Source organism: Anthonomus grandis, chromosome 2, assembly GCF_022605725.1.
Source record: "Anthonomus grandis grandis chromosome 2, icAntGran1.3, whole genome shotgun sequence".
Taxonomy (NCBI): Eukaryota; Metazoa; Arthropoda; class Insecta; order Coleoptera; family Curculionidae; genus Anthonomus; species Anthonomus grandis.
This window is the reverse complement of record NC_065547.1, coordinates 35,753,863-35,776,435: the sequence shown is the minus strand read 5'-3', so window position 1 is coordinate 35,776,435 and position 22,573 is coordinate 35,753,863. Positions and strand designations below refer to the sequence as shown.

General features: G+C 30.6%; 1 protein-coding gene across 3 annotated transcripts in view; it reads left to right on the top strand.

Moving 5' to 3' along the window:
• Window positions 1-22,573, top strand: part of LOC126750657 (fatty acyl-CoA reductase wat-like) — a 43,125-nt gene that overhangs the window by 7,421 nt on the left and 13,131 nt on the right. The window contains exons 1-7 of one of the 3 annotated variants that reach the window (XM_050460327.1): window positions 1,927-1,959; window positions 16,426-16,626; window positions 16,695-16,773; window positions 16,835-17,004; window positions 21,015-21,160; window positions 21,219-21,328; window positions 21,390-21,591. In XM_050460327.1, coding sequence (XP_050316284.1) covers window positions 1,942-1,959; window positions 16,426-16,626; window positions 16,695-16,773; window positions 16,835-17,004; window positions 21,015-21,160; window positions 21,219-21,328; window positions 21,390-21,591 — 926 coding nt within the window. In that variant the 5' untranslated portion in view covers window positions 1,927-1,941. Of the gene's footprint in view, window positions 1-1,926; window positions 1,960-7,346; window positions 7,616-16,425; window positions 16,627-16,694; window positions 16,774-16,834; window positions 17,005-21,014; window positions 21,161-21,218; window positions 21,329-21,389; window positions 21,592-22,573 lie in introns of those variants that run through there. The other 2 variants (XM_050460329.1, XM_050460328.1) reach the window with 2 other exon arrangements.

Genomic DNA, 22,573 nt, shown 5'->3' with positions numbered 1-22,573 from the left:
GCCATCACTCTTTCTAATAAATCTTCTTGGGTGTTTACAGGAGTTTTACACAGGGTGTTTACAGAAAAAAATCCGATAGGGTTAAGTCCGGACTTCGTGCGGGCCATCGTGCGGGCCATCTGATGGCTCCTCCTCTTCCGATCCATCGCTCAGGAAATTACGTGGGTTATTGTCCAATAGTTGAAAACCTATATCTTGTAGTAAATGTAAGTAGATGTTACCAGTTAGCCGAGGTGGAAGTAAGTACGGACCAATTAAAAAGTCGGCAATAATACCAACCCACATGTTAATCTCAAATTCTCATGCTGCATGAAGATTCAGCATACCATATGTGGCTGTTGCGACTATTAAAGTCACCATTCTTAGTGAAACCAGTCCTCATCGGTGAATGAATTGATCAAATCAAAATCTGGTTGAATTGCGATACGCTACAAAACCAATACACAAAAATCTACTTACGGCTGGTAGTCTAATGAACCCAGTGCCTGGACTTTTTGAAGGTGGCAATGGCTACTCGTGAGGCACCCGCCACTCTATTTGGTGGGCAGCTTCATGATGGTAGTTCGTGCAGTCCGTGGATTTCCTGTACCTCCTGATGGTTTAAAAAGTTTTTATGCGTTTTCCGTAATCGACGATGGACTGCAGAAAATGTTTTTTGAGAAGGATGTCGGCGATTAGCGAAGCGCTTATCGTGGAGCCGCTTAGCTTCCTTGCTACTGCAACAACTTCATAAAATATCAACAAATAATTGTGAATATGTTAAGTAATTTTTTAGTCTGATTATGGCAAGACCACTTGCCGAAATGCATCACTTCTGAAATTAGGATTAGCACTTTAAATTAACGAAAATAATATGTTTATTATTTATATGCAGAATATTTTCTCTCGAAGTTCGATATTATCCTTATCAAAAAAATTCTTTAATATAATTTCTTGATAAATTTCAGAATTAAAGCCATCTTTTGAAATGTCTAATGGAACCTTAGGGACTATTCTTAGCGTAAAGGTATTAGTGGAATTAAAAAAATCATTCGGAGATGTAAAAATACGAGGGTCGGTATTTATATTTCTGACCTTCGTAGCAGTGAATGTTGCTGCGCTGTTTACAGTAACTTGAAAAATTATACTAAAAAATATAGAATTTACCCGTAAACATTTTCCAGTAATTATTTAATATAACTTTTGACGTAGGTCATCAAAACAAGAGTGTATTGACGACCTTTATTCTTTATACAGTGAGAAAGCACCATCCTACAGTACTATAAAAAACTGATATAATGAACTTAATTGTAGCTAACGTTCGCACCAGGACAAATTCCGTGAATGTCATCTAAAATTGGTTGTTCTGCCAGAAAGGAACATTGCTGTGCGTGAACTGATAAAAAGGAGATCGTCATACGACATACCGTGAGATTGAGGCATCTTTGGATAGTATGACAAGCATCAGTAAGACACTGTATGACCATTTGTTTGCCAGAAGTAATTGTAAAAATAAGAAAAAGCAAAAGAAGAGACGATTCATTATTCACTATGACAATACGAATTCCCATACATCGGCCAAGCAAAGAAATTTTTGACCATCCAAAATATCGAATTGATAGCTGGTCATCCGTCAAGTCAAGAATAAATTACGTGATCGACATCGTCGACATCGATTTTCGATTCCCGAAGAAGCAGTTGATTCATTCAAAACGCATGTATTGAAGTTACTTCATTCAGCGTACTTCGAAAATTGGTTCAAATGTATGCAAAAGTGATCATCAAGGAGATTATTTCGATAAATAAAATAAAACCAATTTTGATTATAAATCTTTACCGAATTCCGGCAAATAAATTTGAAAAGCTTAGTTGGAGATAGGATCAAATAAAATTCCAAGCCTCTTAATTTTCTTTGCTTTTGAAGTTCTGAGTGCTTTTTTGAGGACATAACTTTGACATTAAATGAAGTTGGCATTCATGGTAAGCTAATGGCGAAGTTTTTTTAAATATAAAATTAAATTAACAGTTCACTATTTAAAAACAAAGAAATTAATAATGATCCTAAAAAACGAAAGGTCTGACTACAAATATAAATATTACCAACATTTAGGTAAAAAGCCAGTAACAATAAAAAGTATTATCTGCCTTCAAAAATCTCTTGAAATAGAAACACAGAAAGTTAAAACTAAATAATCAATCAAAAATTTCATAGGAGTTCATAATCTGTTTTTGATTGACTTCAATATTTTTTTAATTCCATTTAATAAAGTTAACCTTTTGCTTTTATTCAAGCTAAAATATATAAAATCAATTTACATTAAGTTTGCTTAGGATTTCTGATTTTCGGTTACACACCATCTGCCTTGTAAAAAAAAATGATTGTAACAAAAAATTGTGTCAGGTATTGTCAAATAGCATCCACAAAATTGATGCATACCAAGTTTCCATAAGAATTGATGCGTCACATCATGCATCACAAAAGAGTTGCCATATCCAAAAGCATTCTTTTTCTGTTAGGGACCAAGGAAATAGTATTATCAAAAGTTATACCTAAATTAAATTCCTATAGTATTTTTAATGAAATAGATCCAATGAATTATAGTTGGAGTATTTAAATAAAAATTATAGCAATGTGTGCATGTGCTATCATGTATGCAAGTTAAATTCTTTTAATTGGCCTCGTTCAGCAAGCTCAAAGAAAAATTCAGCATTAATAAAATGGTCAAGATTTCAAACGTAGAAACGTTTGAAAAAAAGTAGGGCTTTATAGAACTGCTCAAAAACCAATTACTTTATTAAGTTTCAATTTATGCAAAATCTTCTATTTATCGCAATATAATTTCTTAATTTTTTTTTAAACATATTACTTTTTTGTAAAGGGCATTGACCAAATGCCTCCAGTTAAGCAGTAATCTGGTTTTTCCAAACATATGTAAATACATAAAAGCATGCGTGCAAATAATAGTCTGAGACATTCATTCCATCAAATCGAAAATGATTTATTGTTTGCAAGAATATACGTGAGTTGACTTTGTCTGATAAATACCGTACATGGCTGTTTTCGTATGTATCAGAAGTACTCACTTAAACGTGCATATATTTACTCGTAATTGTCAAAGCTGAGTAAGTTTGATTACATACGGTAAACATCAAACGTGAGAAGGACATTTTTTTGTTTTGTTCACACCTTTCCGAATCTTAATATTTACGAACATAAAGGAAGTTTACAGTTTTGACGGAAATTTTATGAAGTTTTATGATTGAAAAACATTATAAATATATTTTTAGATATTAAAACAAGTTTTTTAATGATTTCCTATAATTATAAGAGTTCTTACATTAAACAATATGATCAAATGTATATTAAAGATATTTAAACATGACCTATAAATCTATAAATTGACGAGCTGTAATTCTTATATATTTATGTCGTGAATTTAGATAATGTCTGAACGTAATTTTTTAATAACAATTAAGCTATTTTTTAATAATGCCTTAAATATACAGGATCATACCTTAAAAAGTTCTTTGTTCCTTTAAGTTCATACATGAATTCTTGATGTATTATTTAACATTAAAAGTTATCTAACGAATCGCTCACAGTACGCTGTCATAAATGGGGTAAAGTCTTCTTGTACAACCGTAACTTCAGGAGTACCGCAAAGTTCTCATTTGGGACCGATTTTGTTCTCAATCTTTTTAAATGACATTGGTCAATGTTTCTCTATCTGTAAATATCTTGCATATGCAGATGACCTAAAAATCTTTACAACAATTAAGAAGGTATCAGATTTTCGTGCCCTGCAATCTGATCTTGCAAATTTTGAAAGGTACTGTACCTTAAATAAATTATTTATTAATCCAGAAAAATTTCATTCTATACTTTTTAGCAGAAAACCATCTCAGACACAAAACAAATGTGATGTCTATCTCGGGGGCACTATCTTGAAGTATGTAGAGTTTATTAAGGATTTAGGTGTGACGTTGGATTCCAGACTGCTCTTCGACGTTCATATAGAAACCATTGTTTAGAAAGCTCTAAAAAATCTCGGTTTTATATCTCGAATTACAAAGGGTTTTAGTAATCAAACATAATTAATATTATTATACAAGGCATTCGTTAAACCTACTATAGAATATGCAACAGTAGCTTGGAATCCGATGTATCACACATGTATTGACCAAATTGAAAGGGTTTAAAATTGTAAATATAGTAAATTTCCGCGTTAATAGACAAAGATATTTTTTTACTTACTATGATAATTTAAAGTTTTATGGTATGAAGCCCTTAGAGAGTCATAGAAATAATTTTGATTTATAAAATTCTTAATAATTTATTAGACTGCCCTTTCTGTCTGGAAAATTTACATATCAACGTTAATCCTTATATTTTGCATAACAGATCGACCTTTATCATGTCAAGATATTCTTCAAACTATTTGTCTAACTCTCCATTGTTCAGATGCGCCCGTAGTTTTAATAATTTTCAAGAAACTAATTTGAATAATGATATATTTTTCTCCAGTATGGCTTCATTTAAACGATACTTAAGAAATTCTACCCAATTTAGCAAAGAACGATAAATATTGTCCTTTTTTTCCTATTGTTTCCATTATTCATATGTATATATGCTTCTTTATTGTTTATAAGAGTTTCTATTAAATAAGTTAGTTAGGTTTATATTGCCTGGTATATTTGTTAGGTTTGGTGAAAATGTAATGTTTGGCAAAGCGCTTACTTGTATTTAAACTCATAAGATACTTTGTGCTTTCCTGTTATTGAATTACTTAGTCTATCTGTAGGAGAGCCTTGTACTTAAATAAATAAATAAACATGCTCTGAATTGTCAAATGTACGTCAAGCAGCAGATAAAACCCTGCTACAGGAGTAGTATACCATGCAGTAGTAAAGTATTTAAAGTGTTTTATTACTAATAATAATATCATTTCTAATAACAAACAGTGCAAATTACAAACAACTAATCATTTCCTAGCATTAGTTTCAAGTTTTATTGGGCCTAATATAACATGGAATATAACTTCTGAAATATCTGAGTTTATTCCTTTCCTCTATAAGGCATTTAGTCAATTTCAAATAAACTTAGCTCTGAACATAGCCAAAACGCATAACACGACGTTTCTAAGGATTGAGTGCCGGATTCAAAAATTATTAAGAAAATGGCGCTCTGGATATAAAGATGAAGACATAATGCATGGATGTAATAAGAAATACGTTTAGTAGCTATTTAGGATCTATATAAAGTAAAAGCAGTTCCTAAAATTGATACCTGAGGAACATCCGTCAATAACAGATTAAAAATGGACAGAATTGGTGCTGAACTAAATGTTGAACCGCAGATTCAATTATTGTATTTCACTGGAAAATTACCATCATGATACTCAAAATGGAAATACATACCATGCAGATATCTTTAAGGGAAATTTAAGAAGGTGCTACTCGCATAAGCAAATATACAAGAATTATAATTATTGGGTTTCGATTAGATATAAAAAAGAGTTCGTAAGTCGGAACCTATATTTGGCATTTCTTGACCCAATAAACGTCAAAACTCAACAGCCAAAATATATTAAGTTCATCGTTAAAATGAGTCAAACTAGAGATAATGCATTATAGGAAACATTATTGACTAGGATGGCAATAGGACTACTGTTTGAAAACAGCACCATGAAAAAGAAAGTGTATAGAAAGCAAATATATCAATACAAACTATTTTTTTTATAAGCCATCATCATATATGTCTAGAACTCACTTACTGGAGAAGTCAAAACTTGTTAGATTAACACAATACATGTATATTCCAAGAATATCAAATAAAAACGTTTCATGAAACATGACTAACTAATATTCACAGAATACTGATTTGAATTATATTATTCATGAATATTTGAAGAATGGGCATATAGAATTTCCCATATTTTTTAAATAAATATCGCTAAAATAATGATAAACGAATTAAGTTGTCTTAAAAAATATGATTTTGACTTGAGAGCGCTGTAGCGACTTAATATGCCACTGCTATCTTACTATTGTCCTCAGCGCTCGATAACTAATTAATTTTGTAGTCACTAATAATTATAAATATTATTATAGTTCGGCAGTAACTAAATTATTCCAGTATGGATTAAGCTGGAAGGTTCTAAGGCCAGAATAAGATTCTTTCTTAATTTCTAAAATTTAGTATGATTTGCTTGCGATGCCATTAAGCGGTAGTTTAGTAGTTTTTTGTAAAATTTCTACATACTCTTTAGTTGAAACTCCTTATTGAGTAGTTCTTCATCATATTTCAATAAACTCTAGGGCTCTTTAATAATCTACTCTGGACTCTTTACTTCTTTTATTTATACAATAATATTATAACACAGTCAGAACTTGTGGTATTATAGCGTTTGCAAATGATACCCAGCTTCATTCATTTTTTTAATTATAGCAAATGCATTATGAATCAGAAGCTATCATAACATAGACTGCGCGCTTCAAGTTATTACCTTTGGTTCATAATCTGTTACCTACTTTCCATGTGATGTGCTTTAACTATAATAAGAATTGCCACTCTCCTTAGGAGGATCTTCAATTTAAAATTTATAATGAGCTAATTCCATTTGTTTAGTATTATTAAAGAGGGGCTCAAGCTTAAGAGTCGTATTAAAAATTTTGCATATTGAACTCTAAAACTTATTTATGGAGATCTAAATTATATGAACATAATATAGCAAAATATAAAATATGTGAACATAATAGTTTAGCAGACTTATTTCAGATCTTAGAAAATATGTTTATATATCATTTCTGATGGTTGATGATCCGAATGAAAAGAAATAATGCTTTATAAATTCCTACAGCATCGAATACTTTATGAATCGTCGTATCTACCACTTTTAAAATGTTTTACATTGTTTGTTAAGATTTAATCAAATGCAATTGGTCATAAGTAAATTCATTTTTTGTTAAATGCGATTAATGTTAGTTCGATTATAAGTATTTTAAAACTTAGTAATACTTTTTTAAATCTATAATATGCCTAGCTTCCAGTGAGGTTTTTCATATTTTCCTATACATAAAAAACTCTTATTATTATGAAGTATATTAAAAAAAATACAGATATCAAATATACAAACATTTGTTGCCATAAGTGAATTCACGTGTCTTAAATCATATTTAATTTTTTTCATTTGTTAACTCCATCCAGCCGAATTTGACTTTACGATTCTTGTCAGATCACAATCAGAAGCTAATTAAAATCCACAGTGATCTCGCCGATACCAGAATAGAAAAACAAAAGTTGCACGGGGAATATTAAATAAAAAACAACACCGGATTGAATATTTATAAATCGTTGCACAAATTATCGAGTGATTACGTGACCATTGGCAATGAAACACTAAGGTTGACCCAATTTTATTACCCTCAATCAGAATACAATCTTGGGGTATATTTTGTTAGTTTTATTTCATAACGCAATAATAATATTTTCTTCGAAATTTGTTGTTACGCACAGGCACTAATCAAAAGTGAGGTCTCAATTTTTGATGTAATGTGAATGGTGTGTTAAGTTTCTTAAAATCATAATTGTGATGGTTTTGTGTTACTACTGAATAGTTTTCTTTTCTTTTGAAACGTAAGTTTTTATCATATGTATACTATCAGAAAAGGATTATTTTATGTATAGATATTACTATAGACCTTAATTCATCAATTCCTAAAACTATATTATTAATTTGATTTATGATAATGAACTGAAATTTGTTTCTTTTTATTTCTTGAAACTCTTTTGTAAGTATGTACGGAGTAACCATAAGCATAAAAAAAATGTAATAACCATATTCAAATAATATCTTTTCTGATAAAGTGGATATACTCATGAGCCTCATATGTATATGTTTGAGCTATTTCCTGTCATTATCCACACTTCTGACTCAACGCTTTAAAATAATGCAAATAACAGGATTTTGATATCATTTCATTATTTATGAACTTAAACTATTTCTTTTGAAAAACTGAACAAAATTTAAAATAATTAAATCAGAAATCGTTTAGGTAATAGTAATGTGCAAATTTAAATTTAACTGGAATGGTTCAGAATTGGATCTTACCTTAATACGTGTAATATAAGATAATAATTATAATAATTATTTCTGTTATCAAAAGCTAAAAAAATTTAGGGCGTATATTATAGAACATAAATTAAATTATTAATAGAATATGACGGGACCTATTGAGGGTTATTTTCCATGTTTTTCCAACGGTATTCCTAATAAATTTTGTATGATTTCTGCATGTTGGGGAATTTTAAGTATATTTCATAATATTGCAAGGTCATAACAAAAAAATTCTTAGATATCGACACAGAAAAATATCTAGTTGGTTTTAGGGGTGAATGGGATTTAAATATTTATCCTCGTTAAAACATCCTGCTATTAGATTTTATATTAGCCTGCCAAAAATTCATCTAATATCTTCTTCCTAAAAAATAGCAATATTTTTTCACAATTATTTATGTTGAGTTTTATTTTTTTAAATAAGTTCTAAGCTGTCATAGTTGTCTCAAAGTTGTTTCTGTTGTTCAAAGTCCTTTGAACTTTGGTGAATTGAAATTGGTGAAATAATGACGTCGTTACGTAAAATAAGGCGACCTGAAAAGTTGTCGCACAGTAATTTTATCGTTTCTGCTGGTACGTAGCAGCATCCTGTTGAAACCAGAGATGTTGAATGTGATTGAAGGTGTTACTGCAAATATTTGGTTAGAATCATTTAATTGGTTATTGAAACTTATGAATCAGTTCGACGTTTATCGTACTTAATTTATAGTCAAGACTAAGGTGTCTACAAATATGAAGAAATTTCTCGAAAGGATCCTTTAGTAACTTTTTCGATAACAAATGTTTTATTACCAAAAATTATGGTAATACTGTCTACTATCTTATATTCCGAACAAATTAATAGTCTATTATGCGTCACTGGTTAGATGGTGGTTCAGAGAATCTTAAGCGATTAAGGAAGGAACTTATAGTTAAAACAATAATTCAATTTAAGATGATTGTAGATCAATAGTTTCTTTATATTTTTACATTATTTATTGGTTTCCTTAGTGGTTAACTAAATGGAGATAATTTTAATATCTGTGTTTAATCCTGCCAAATTACGTGTTATTTATTTCCCTATATATACAACTCATACTTTTAGTAAACGATCAATTTGTATCAAAATATAAATTTGGAACATATGTTTTTTTTGAAAATATTTAATTATAAAGGCTATATTAACTTCTGTACCTAAAACTTTTTCTTTTACATTCACTACTGTTTATATAAATATTATAATTAAAATGCGACACTTTTACACTTAATAAATTAAACCTTGACTTTAAACGATTTCGTAATAATTTATAATTATTGTTGCGGTTTTTTTTATTTACGAAAAAACTAAATAAATAATAACATTATATGGAAGGAATAGTTTAAGCGTTATTTAATATTAATAAAAAATACGTGTTTTGTTTTCTTTATAAAGATATTGCAACGTCTTTAATTTAGTGACTTAATATAATACATATTTTTAGAGATATGCTATAAAGCACTTGGAAACAATTGTTAGTTCAAGCTCTTTCATTGACTTGATTGGTCTAAATTAAAATTCACTCTTAAGATCTGAATATATTTTGATATCTTATTTATTTTATGATATTTCTTTACCATAATTCATTGGCAATTTTACTACCTGCTATATTGATAGAATTTAATGAAATACTTTTAATTAAGAAAAAATGCAGCATTAAAACTTTTTGCAAATATTTTGCACTCATAATAAACCAAACTAGTTGGCTCATATTTGAAATGGTCTTGGTATATGAATAATTATGCGGTTAGGCTGATAATAATATTAAACTAAAGTAAGGCATAAACGGCGATTATAATACATCATAGGTGATTTATTTATTAGAACAACTTGTTTGTCATCTATTGAGTTTGCACCTTATTTACCCTAGTATATCCTTACGTACTTAGTACATGTTTATATGTAGATAAAGCTCGTTACACTAATTTTGCTTGTTGGGTATAGTACAATTAATATCTGTAATGAAATTGTTTAGTTATTTGCCAGCAACTTTCTAAAAATTATCTTCTAATTTTAAAACATCTATCATACTTCTTAGACTTTTTGAATTTGCAAATCTCTATATACATTTTTTCGCCCTGATATGCTTTTGAAAAATTTCAATAACTATAAAATTTATAGTATGGCTTAAGTCTATTAAGGCTTAATATTCCTACATACTGAAAGTTAGTGGAATGCATTTTATTAAGATCCTAATAATCCATACTAGTGTCTGCTTATTATTACAATAAAAAAATTGTAAATTAATTTCAGCCCACTTCAGGTCTTCTATTTAAAGAAACAATTCTATTGTTTAATGCTTCGCATTCGTATTTAACCGCAACCCAGTAAGTATTATTTGTATTTTTAATCGAAGTTAGTTCAAGTTTTTCGCAGATGATTTTTAATTCCGGCCACATATCGGCAACCTCGTGTATATTACGTGATTTACGAATTCAACGCCGTTTTCGGATTGCAGGATGTTTATGAGGCACTAATTTTTTATCGTCTTCTATTTAAATAATTTAACTTTTCTAGATAGTAAACAATTTTTGACAACGTGTAAGGCAAACAGATTTGTGATTTAAAAATTGTGCGCAACGAAACCTAAGAAAAAATTAATTATGTATGCTCAACTGGACCAGATGGGATTCCGGCATTCTTCCTAAAGAAATGTGTTTGTGTTCTTACTCGTGTCATTTTTAACAAATCTTTGGGTACTGGTTCTTATCCCACACTCTGGAAAAGAAGTTTTCTAAAATCCATTTTTAAATCTGGTAGTAGAAATGACATTTCCAATTATCGGGGAAAAAATTGAAAACTCCAAGTCTCAGTCTCAAAATGTCTATTTAATTATTCAGGTGACATGTTTCGCTAATGAAGCATCATCAGACCTATAATAAACAGAAAAACACACGTAACTACAATAAAACCTTACACTAAAACAAAATCAAATATTAAAAATTAGATAAAATTACCTTATAGCTAGGTGACCTGCTAAGTACTGACAAATATAATTTAAATATGAGAATACCCACATATTTTGTAATAAAAAACAATAACACGGCACAAAGTGCCGGGCAGTATGTAACCAATCTAAGTTGTTTGGCAACTTAGATTGGTTACAATTGACTGCTTGATTGCCTGGTCAGTCGTAGGATTGCCTGGAGTTTTAAATCTTTATTTAATCCTGAGCAATTTGGATTTATAAAAGGCAGATCTACTGATGTTAATTTGGTGCTGTATGTCAACTACCTCTCCCGCTGCTTGGAGACGGGACTTCAGGTTGACTCGATATATAGAGATTTTTCCAAAGCTTTTGATCGGGTTAACCATGGGGTACTCTTGCAGAAGCTTAGGGCTTTAGGTATTGTGGAGCCTCTTCTTCAGTGGATCTCGGGATTCATAGGTAGAACCCTGATTGTTAATCTTGGAGGTACATGTTCCACTGAAATTTTGGTGCCATCTGGGGTACCACAGGGCTCCCACTCGGGCCCTATTTTGTTTTGCCTCTTTTTGATTGATTTAGTTTGGAAACTTGAAAATTGTCGTGTGCTAATGTTCGCTGATGATGTGAAGCTATTTAGGCTTATCACATCCCTTTATGATGCTGTGCTCCTGTAAAAAGACCTTAATTTGTTTTTTGATTGGTGCCACTTGAATAGAATGTCCCTTAATATCAATAAGTGCCATAAGATTACTTTTTCTAAGCAAAGAAACCCTATTGCTTTTCTTTATAAAATAAACAAAATTGGTGTCAAAACACAGGTTTCTGACTTAGGAATATTTATTGACTCCAGGTTGCCTTTTAAAAGTCACATAAATCAGGTGACCGGTAGGGCAATAAAAATGCTGGGTTTTATCCAGCGTTCTACCATTGATTTGTCTTTGTTTACTTTTAGATTACTTTATTGGTCTCTTGTTAGGCCCGTCTTGGAGTGTCGTTCAATTTTCTAGTCCCCTTCATATAACTGCTACATTAAGCAGATTGAAAAGACTCAAAATTTATTTTTAAGGCTGGCTTTTAGATGTGGTTACAGGATACAGGAGTATTACTATCAGTGGGTCAGGGACAATCTAAACATACCCACATTAGAGTCACGAAGAACATTACTCGAAATATGCTTTATGCCTAAAGTTTTAAATGCTGCTATAGATTGTCTTGAGCTATTGACTCTTTTTAAACGTGGGGTGCCTTCCAGAATGAATAGACAATTAGAAATATTTTCAGTCACATTCCACCATACCAATTATGGTATTAATGATCCAATTACACGAATGGCTCGAAGTGCTAATGGTCTCTCAAGACAGATAAGCTTTTTTGACTCTAAGATTACATCTTTTAAGTGGCAGTTAAAAAATTATTACATAGGGTTTTTAATTAATTAATTCATCTACACCTTTCATTGATTTATAGATAGTTTTATATCTGTATATATATGTTTGTATGGGTATGCTATGAAACATTTTTGTAAATGGATTCCGTAAATAAATAAATAAATAAATATGCGAAAAATAATAATTTCGTAAAAAATCTAGTTATCTACATCAGAAACCATTATTCGGTGCTCCCAAAGTTTGTATAATATGCAGATAGCTTATATACCCATCTAAACTAAGTCAATATATATCTGCCTTTTAACAAGAATGGCTCTTAACTACAGGGTGTCCGGAAGCTAGATGCAATCCTTTAAGGGGGTGATAGCTGACTTAATTTCAAACATTTTAAGCTATATGTGTAGGTCGAAATTTGTTTATAAATTTTTTATGGCAATTTTTGCTTTTTTCTCAAGAAATACCAAAATTTCACACTTAAACGGTAATAGAGCGCAAGTTACAATTACTATCGGAGTTTCAAAGTTTATTTTGTTTTGTCTAATGTGTATTAATAAAAATACGATCAATTCCAAGCTTCTGTGTAAACTTATAGAAAAAATAGAGACATTGAAACGCCCTTTATTTTTAGATATCACTCATGCTGATGCCTGGCCAATTCTCAGAATTATGGCCGCTTTTGTGCGGCAGGTCATGTAAACAAAAATTATTAGACTGAGACCTCTCATAGCCTACTAAGCATTAGAGCCCCGATTGTGGGGTTATTTTAGGTTTTAATGTTAAATAAAACACAATTTTGTTTAAACTATTTATTGTTCATGTTCAAAATGCATTCCATTATTTCTAATACAGGCACGAGCCCTTTTTGTTACTTCGGTGGTGGTTACTCTTATAGTCATATCTTCTTCCATCCTGTCAAATGCTTCATTTATTTTGCGAATCAACTCTTCTCTTGTTCTTATTTCGGTGGTGTATACAAGCTCCTTTGCCCGGCCCCATATGAAAAAATCCAACGGAGTTAGGTCAGGCGATCGAGGAGGCCAAGGAAAGGTTCCGCCTCTACGAACCCAACCGTCCGGAAAACAGTCGTCTAAGTAATTCCTGACAGCCAAGGACCAATGCGCTGGACAACCATCTTGCTCAAAGATTATTGGTCTTTCTCGTGCCAATAATCCAGCTTCGTCTAATTCCATTTAAATTCTCTGGTAAAAAATGTGGCCCAATAATAGTCCTGCCTATTACTCCGGCCCACACATTGACCGAAAATCTGTTCTGAAATGATTTTTGTTTTTTCCAGTGCGGATTTGCATCTTTGGCAGCCCATTCGTGGAGGTTGTGGAAGTTGGTAATACCCTCCCTGGAAAAAATTGGACTCGTCTGTCCACAAGATACTTCTTAAGAATAACGGGTCCTCGATGTCCATGTTCAATAAAAAACGGCAGAACTGAATTCGTCTTGCAGGGTCTTCTTCTTGTAAGCCCTGCATCCCCGTACAATGAAAGGGATACTGTCCATCTTTCTTCATGTCGTCCACACCTTCCATCTAGAAAGGCCAAGGTCTTCAGCTACTTTTCTGACGCTTGCAGTACTAATTAGTGCAGTACTAGTTATTATAATTTGAGAAGTGTACCGAAAATAAAAATTTGCACGTAAAATCAATTTGCGTGTTATAAAATTTTAAATTGATTAATTAAAGATTCTAAAACCTTAACCTTTTTTATACCTTATGGCGTTCTGATGCACGTTCCGCAATATTTAAAAGATAATTTAAAGATCGGCTAACACAACTATTTGTCGCAAGTTTTTCCAATAAATTTTGTGAAATTATATACAGGTTGGGGAATCGATAATTACGCATAGAAAGGGCAATAAAAATAAACTTAATTCTTTAAATAAAAGGCTCAAGCAGCTTCCTTCTTTGGGTAAACAATTAGCTAAGAATAACTTATAAAAGTCATTTCGTACTTTCAAGAGAGTTTCTGGTGAATGGAATTGGCACATTTAGCAATTTTCTCTCGCTTCTCTTTTAAATTTGTTGGCCTACTAACCTCGTGTTTATAAATGACCTTCTTAAGATAACCCTAAAAATAAGTACAAATTAAGGACCAATGTGAAAATCTAGTTAGGAAAAAACTTGGTTTAAAGTGCTATCAATAAAAAATGACCCTATAATAAAATCGCCCAAAATACCAACTCAAACATTCAATTTTTGAAAATGCTGAGTATGGAATTGAAAACTTCTATGCAAACTCGCCCGAGACCAATATCGAACAATGGAAGGATTGTTTTTCCCATGTAATAGAATAGAAGATTCAGGTGAAAATGGAATATTTCGAAAAAAATATTTTTATTTGCTTTTTTATGATAGTTTCATGAAATTTCATTCTTTGCCACTGTTCTTCGGGAAATATCTCCTGAGTTTTGTAATATTTCAAACATTTCTACCCATGTTTTTTTTCTAAATACTGTTTATGGTCCTTTAATCGAGATCGTGTTAAATCCATTTCTAAGACATTAAAAACCATTTCTTTTAGTCCTTATTGGTACTGAATCCTTTCGATAGAAGATTTTTTCACTTTAGTACTGCACTTTAGTGTGGCATTCATAACAATCTGTATTCTGAAAATTCGAAACCTTTAAAATTGTTTCTTTTTTGCAAAGAATCAATCTATTTTTAATAATATTGAAAACGAATCCTTATATTGTACTACCGAATTGCCTTCATTAAACTATTTAGTATTTTGAACACTCATTTTGAAGGAGTATAAACAGCAGAATAAGTTGAGGAAAAAAAACTAACCCTTTAAAACTCAACAGTGCGAACAATCTTTAATTCCCCAACTTGTATAGCTTTATTATAGCTCCATGTATTTAAGGATTTTTCAAAATTCTCTAAGTACTGAAATACCGCTAAATTGATGTCGAATAAACATAATAATATTTTACCCAAAACCATAACTTCCCTTTTTTTATTATTTTCTTGACGTTAAATGTTAAATTCTCGAAATTTAACATTAAGTTCCAGGACCGATTTTCGTTTTACTCTATTGTGCGCGTGTTACTCAATAAACAATTTTGCTCTTCTATTAATGATTTTTTCTAAAATTAATAAAATATTTTTAGAAATTATTTGAATAATCCTTTAGTGTATAGCATACTATGCCACGAATATAAAAAGGATTTTAAAATCAAATTGTATAAATCGTTGACTATGTCCTGAACTTGCGTATAAACTAATCAGGAACATTATAGTGCTTCCAATTATAGACCTCATTTCCAGAAATTACTATAAGCAATTGAACAATTAATTAAGGGACAATCTTCGTGTTGATGAGATTAAGTTTATTATACGAGTATTCTCCCAATGTCTCTACTCGGGTCAAAATTACTCGATCTCTGAATATTTGAAAGTAACATATTTCATTTAGTTTAAAGGTATTCTTAATATTACCATGGTATACCTCGTAACTTTTTAAGTTGACTTTAATAGCACTTTAAATAACTGCTCTTTATAACGCAGTATAATATCTGTACCTGTATTTTTAGGAAATAAGACAATGTGTGAACTTTTATAAACCTCTATGCCACCATTGCTCCTTGTCGAGGAACTATCATTCTACCCCAAAGCAACCCTCAAAAGACTACCTTTTTAAATTGTATAATAAAAAAAACGCTCACCTGGTCATCTTCAGACTTTAATATAAACTCACCTTACTGGAGCCGACTATATCCTGATAAATTCATACATGCAATTTCTCTTCTTAAATAAAACTTGAATATCAACATAAATTTACAGACGAAATCTATAATTTATTTGAATATTTTATTTAAATGGGTTGTTTAAATTATATTAGTTGCTCTATTTTTCTTTGAGTTTCCTAAGGGTCCAATAAAAAATAAGGTATATTAAAGACATAATTATTACGTACTGTAAGAATACGAGTATATAAGTTCTTTTATATATAAAGACATGATCGTTAATGTATATTATTTTTGCAGTATTTACCAATGGAAGAATCACAAATTCAAAAATTCTATAAAGGGCGAAATGTGTTCATCACAGGCGGGACAGGATTTATGGGAAAAGCTTTAATAGAAAAGCTTCTTAGGGAAACAGATGTCGAAACCATTTATGTTTTAATACGAGAAAAAAAAGGAAAGACGCCGCATATGAGGATAGATTCCTTATTTGACGATGTGGTAAGTTTCCTAAATTAACAAAACCTTCATATAAAAAGTGAATATAAAAAAAATATTTTTTTTTCCAGATTTTTGATCGAGTTAAAATCGAAAAGCCAAAGTGTCGAAATAAAGTAGAGGCAATTCCTGGAGACTGTACTATAGCAGGTAATCGCTGAGAAGTTTTTTCATATTTGTAATGGTGTTAATAATGAATTATTTTTTGTAGGCTTGGGTATATCGATCATAGATAGGCAAAAGCTTATCTCAAATATAGATGTAGTTTTTCACGTAGCCGCTACAGTCAATTTTAATGAACATTTAAAATTGGCATACAATATTAACTTAAATGGCACCAAAGACTTATTAAATTTGGCCAGAGAAATGAAAAACTTAAAGGTAAGTTAAGCCGTTGTACTTTTTCTTATTTTCAAAAAAATTGTTTTAGTATTTTATTTCTCTGAATATAATATATCTTTAATATTATAACCTCCTTTATTTTAAAATTTTGTAATAGTTAAAGAAAAGAAATAAGTGAAAAAAAGAGAGGTACATAATTATGCTATCGGCAGCTTTTAGATTTTGAGCAATATAGTTGGTCATGAATTTGGCATGAATTGTTTAAATGAGATGCTTACCTTGTGGGCGCTATCCAGTATTGTCGGAGTATATTTAAGTCTATCAGAAACATATAACTAGCAAAAGTTTGTTGCAGAAATATAACACAAAATAAACTTAAATAGTTTTAAGAATAAGTAGTCACTTACTTTTAATAATTACACATAACTGTTATAAAAATAAACAATCAGCAATCAACTTTTTCAAAAAAATAGTTTTTCCATTCTGCTTTCTATATACAATAAATTTAAATATATAATATTACAACTCTCAGAAAAAATATAGATTTATGTATCGAAGCTTCTAAAAACATTTAAATGCAAAATATACCTGCTGAATATCTACCTTTGGCTAAAGTTAGATACTTAATTATAAAATATAAAGAAATTAAATCCCTTTAAAAGAAGTTCTATTTTTGTTGGAAAGTTATAAAAAATTTATTTTAAAAGTAATGAAGTTAAATAAATAAAGCAAATAAATGATAAATGTCCTTACTGCAATTGGAGACTGGTGTATAAGGTACTCACAGTACTTCTATAAGAATTTCACACACAGGCCAGAATATACGAGTAATCGTTAGCAACAGGAAACATTCACCACAACAGGGCTGTACCTGATTTTATTTATTATATTTATTAACTGATTTTACTAAGAGACTTAACTGGCTTGACTAAGAGCACATATACCACATGTATGGAACGGTAGGGAATCGTAGGGAACTGTAGAGAATTTCAAGATCTTAGGAGCGTACTATACCTAATAATTGCAATTACATATACTAACAAAATATACCTGCTGAATATCTACCTTTGCCCAAAGTTATATACTAGTTTATAAAAATTAAAGAAATTAAATCTCTTCTGAGAGATGTTTAGAGAATTAATTTTTGATAAAAGTTAAAGAATTAATTTTAAAAGTTATATAAATAAAATAAATCAATGACAAGTGTCCTTACTACAACTGGAGACTGGTGTAAAAACTACTTACAGTACTCCTAGAAGAATTTTACACCAAGACTAGACTACACAAGTAATCGTTAGCAACAGGAAACATTCCCGACAACAGGTCTTTACCTTTGATTAACTGGTTTTAGCAAAAGACTTAACTGGCTTGACTAAGAGCACATGAGCCCTCAAAAAAACCAAGATAGTCGATAATCGAACCTGCTAGGTTACAATTACAGGAGGTAGTCCCCATTGATCATTAACAATGATACCAAAATAATACACTACCAAAGGACTTTATTCACAGGAATCCCAGGTAGAACATTAGAAATGGAGAAAAAAACATACGTTCGTGAGAGCCATCTCGTGCCGAAAATGGTAACCTATTTCCAAAACCCATAAATGACAAACCCAAACAAAAACCTCTTCAGTTTGGTTGTGCCGTATACTGGTAACCAGTAATGCAGTAAGGCTAGAGAAGGATTTGAATATACAGTGCTTTCATTTCAAAACAATCCACCCTTAATAACTTTCTTAAAAAAAAAAAAAAAAAAAAAAAAAAAAAAAAACAGGTCAAATTAGATATACTGGGGGACGTCTAATTATGCATTTACTGAAGTTCTGTCAATCACCTCCTCACCTCCAGCTAACCTCACTTTAATATGTCAAATGGGAACCCCCATCGTGTGATACATCATAGTAAGGAGCGTAAAATTCTCTATTCAACGGTACCAAAAGAAAGAAAGATTGAAGACACTCTTCTTTCTCGCAAATAACGGTACACATTCTTTACTTAAAAAAATAAATAATTTGCTTGAACTAAATGTACTGTTTGTTACCACACATTTTAACTTCTAAATTGCTTGTATTTTTTTTGATGATCTATTATAAAAAATGTAAGAATTTTAAAATGATGTAGGTACCACACTAAAAGTATTCATTTAAAATACCAAAGTTTAGCGTAAATAAAATATTCATTATTTCTAGACATTTTCGCTAACTATTTGCTTACACATTTACTGATTTTATTTTTTTTGGTACCGTTGAATAGAGAATTGTACGCTCCTTACTATAATGTATCACACGATGGGGGGTTCCCATTTGACATATTAAGTGAGGTTAGCTGGAGGTGAGGAGGTGATTGACAGAACTTCAGTAAATGCATAATTAAACGTCCCCCTGTATATCTAATTTGACGTGTATTTTTTTTTTTTTTGAAGAAAGGTATTAAGGGTGGATCGTATTGAAATGAAAGCACTGTATATAATTTGATTCTGTTAAGTCTACCGTAAGGTTTAGTTACGGTAAACCCGGTTTTCAAGTACAATTCACAAATTGAATACTGCGCCTGCTCTAGCATACTACCAACTTTTTTCTATTTATTATGTATAGTAGGTACCCCTTAGTAGGTGGGGTAACTACTTATTTTTGGTTTAATCAAAATCATTTCATTTAATCATTTTAATCATTTCTTTCAATTTATTTCTTCCAAATTATATCTGCATTAAACACCGAAATTTTACAGTATATCTCATTCTAATACTAATTCCTTATATTGTAGATTTTGCGATGGTTTTGTTTCGTAAGGTGCTAGTTTACTAGCTTTCGGATATCTTGGAATTTTATATGTTATATTTCCAAACTCATATAAGCCTTCCAAAGATGGCCTCTCCAATTTTTAACTCCATTTAAGATTCTAAGCAGTTTTTTCTAAACAACATTCTAAAATTGTTTGCAAATCATATGAAAAAGCCTTTTATAATCGGTTTCCTAATTTTATTAATTTCAACAAGTTACCAAATTTTATATTATATAGAGTGGATTTATGACTTTGGTCTTAGGGAAAATGCTAATAGCTTGACTGTCTTCTTATTATATACAGGATGCTACAAAATAAAATGCTGATCCTTAAGTGTGTGAATCCTTAGGTCATTTTAATCGATTAAGCTATGTCCTAAACTCCTTAACTTTTGAGCTAGACAATGTTGAAAGGTGTCACCCTTAGAACCAAATTTAGGAGACCCTGTTTGATTTTTTTTTTAACTATCTAATATTAAAGTACCACTAAACTTCTAGAATTAAAGTTGTTATACTGTAATGGTAAAATAATGTACATATGTTTACATATCTTTAAATAAATTAATTTTTTTTACTAATAAATTAATCATGCATAAAAATGTATAATTTTTTTCCACGGTAATGGCTTGTCGGAGCAAAAAAAGTCAAGAAATCAAATTTACTCTAAGATGCGTACATAATTTTTTTAAAAATATTTAGTCTTCGTTCATTTGCAGACGCCACTGGTTAAACTTTACAAAAAATGGCTGTTGATACTCAGAGAGTGTGTGCTAAATTTCATAATCATATGCAGGAAGTTAATAAAGTTATGATAAAGAAACGATTTTTTTCTTAAGATTTTAATACACATGTAGGTTAAAAGTTAAGGGGTTTAGAACATAGTTTTTTAGCATTACAGTCTAAGAAGCTATATAAAAATAATTGAATACAGAAGACGATACTGAAAATAAGTGTATTGAGTTTTTATTGAATTACTCCTCTTGAGTTAGTACGTTTAAATTCTTAAAAAGATTATTATTTTGTAACAAAAATCTTTAATAAAAGTGGAAAACAGAAATATTTAGAAATATATTATTAGTAACAAGAGACTAAAACTACATGCATTTAACTCAGAAAAATAAAAAATTAATATACGGAATATCGATAATTTATTTAAATAGTGATGTAAATAATAATCAATAATATAGGTAACATGACTTCGTCATAACCTTATAGATTTTATATAGTTAATGAAAAAGTTGCAACAATATTTATGTATTTCACTTTTAGTCTATAATCCACGTATCAACAGCTTATTCAAACTGCCAACGAATTCAAATTAATGAAGAAATATACGATCATCCAGTAAAAAGTTCAGATCTTGAGGCTTTGCTAGAAAAAATGACAGATGAAGAAGTATCTAGTTGTGAGCCAAAGTAAGAGTTTAATAAAAAAACTTTTTTGTTTAGTTACAGTGCAACTTTTAACTTTTAGAATTCTTGGAGAGTGGCCCAACACATATACCTTCACAAAAGCCTTAGCCGAATCATTAGTAAAAGAAATGTCAGGTACTATGCCTTTAGGCGTATTCAGGCCTGGAATAGGTAAGTAAATTTTAAAATCTTCCTTTTCTCTCATTTGTATTTTCAATAATAATATTTTTAGTTATTTCTACATGTCGAGAGCCAGTTCCAGGTTGGATAGACAATTTATATGGACCGACTGGAGTAGCAGTTGGAACTATATCAGGGGTTCTAAGAGTATCTCCTTGTGACACGAGCAAAAGAGCGGATTTAGTACCAGTCGATACGTGCGTTTGTGGACTCATAGCATCAGCATGGGATGTTGCTGAAAGGAAAGAAGAAAGGTATAGTTGATATATCTTTTTGTCATTTTAGCAGGACGTTTCAATTTTTTTATCAAGAGTCCTCCTATTCTCCGGGGTAATAATTTTGGCCAGGATTAGTCTATTAGAACTATTGAGCCAGTTGTTCTTATCCCTTTTTGTCCAGTGTTTTTTCTTTTTCGGTTTTGGATTTGTGGTTTTCTTCACATTAGACCCAATTCATTTTTTAGTTGTTTTAGTTGCTTCCTACTTTTGATTTGAGTCTCTTACTGTCAGCGAGTGTTTCTTGAAAAACTCTCTCTTCGGGTGTCGGTAATGTTCGACTAGTTTGTACAGTCGTTTACTAACAATATTAAAAGAATGTATTACTCTACATAATATTTAATATTGTATAACCATGAATAAAACCGATTTGTTTGCTTTAACAACCACATTTTTAAAAAACAAGATACCACTTTATGATATTTTGAAAACTATTATTGCTGATATACTTTTACTTCATAAATTTGCGTCATAAATCTAAAATCTCAGAATTAAAAATGTAACAAATGCTATCTAATATTTTATGATGCTATGGATTTTATTAAATGCAAATGTTCATAAGATCTAACTTTGAATCAGTTAAGGATGATGCTACGAAGGCATAGAGAATTGTTTAGCCATTGTCTTAAAAACCATTTGTTTAACTCCCAAAACAGTGTTGCCACTAACCAAAGCTTTATTTTATTCTCGACGTTTCGCTAACGACTTTAGCATCTTCGAGAAAGTTAAAACTTCTTTAAGCAGATTGAAACTTACTCCTTACATGTGTTTCACTTGCGATGTTAGTATTTTCGAGTAAAACTTGGCAAGATCATCACTTAATTATTAATGGTATAAAAGGATGTGCAATGAGTACGTGAATATGGTACAAACACATTTATTCAATGTTTTTTGTTGGAAGATAAATGGGGATTGAAGAAATATTGTTAAAAAAGTAACAAATAGATACAATATTTTAAAT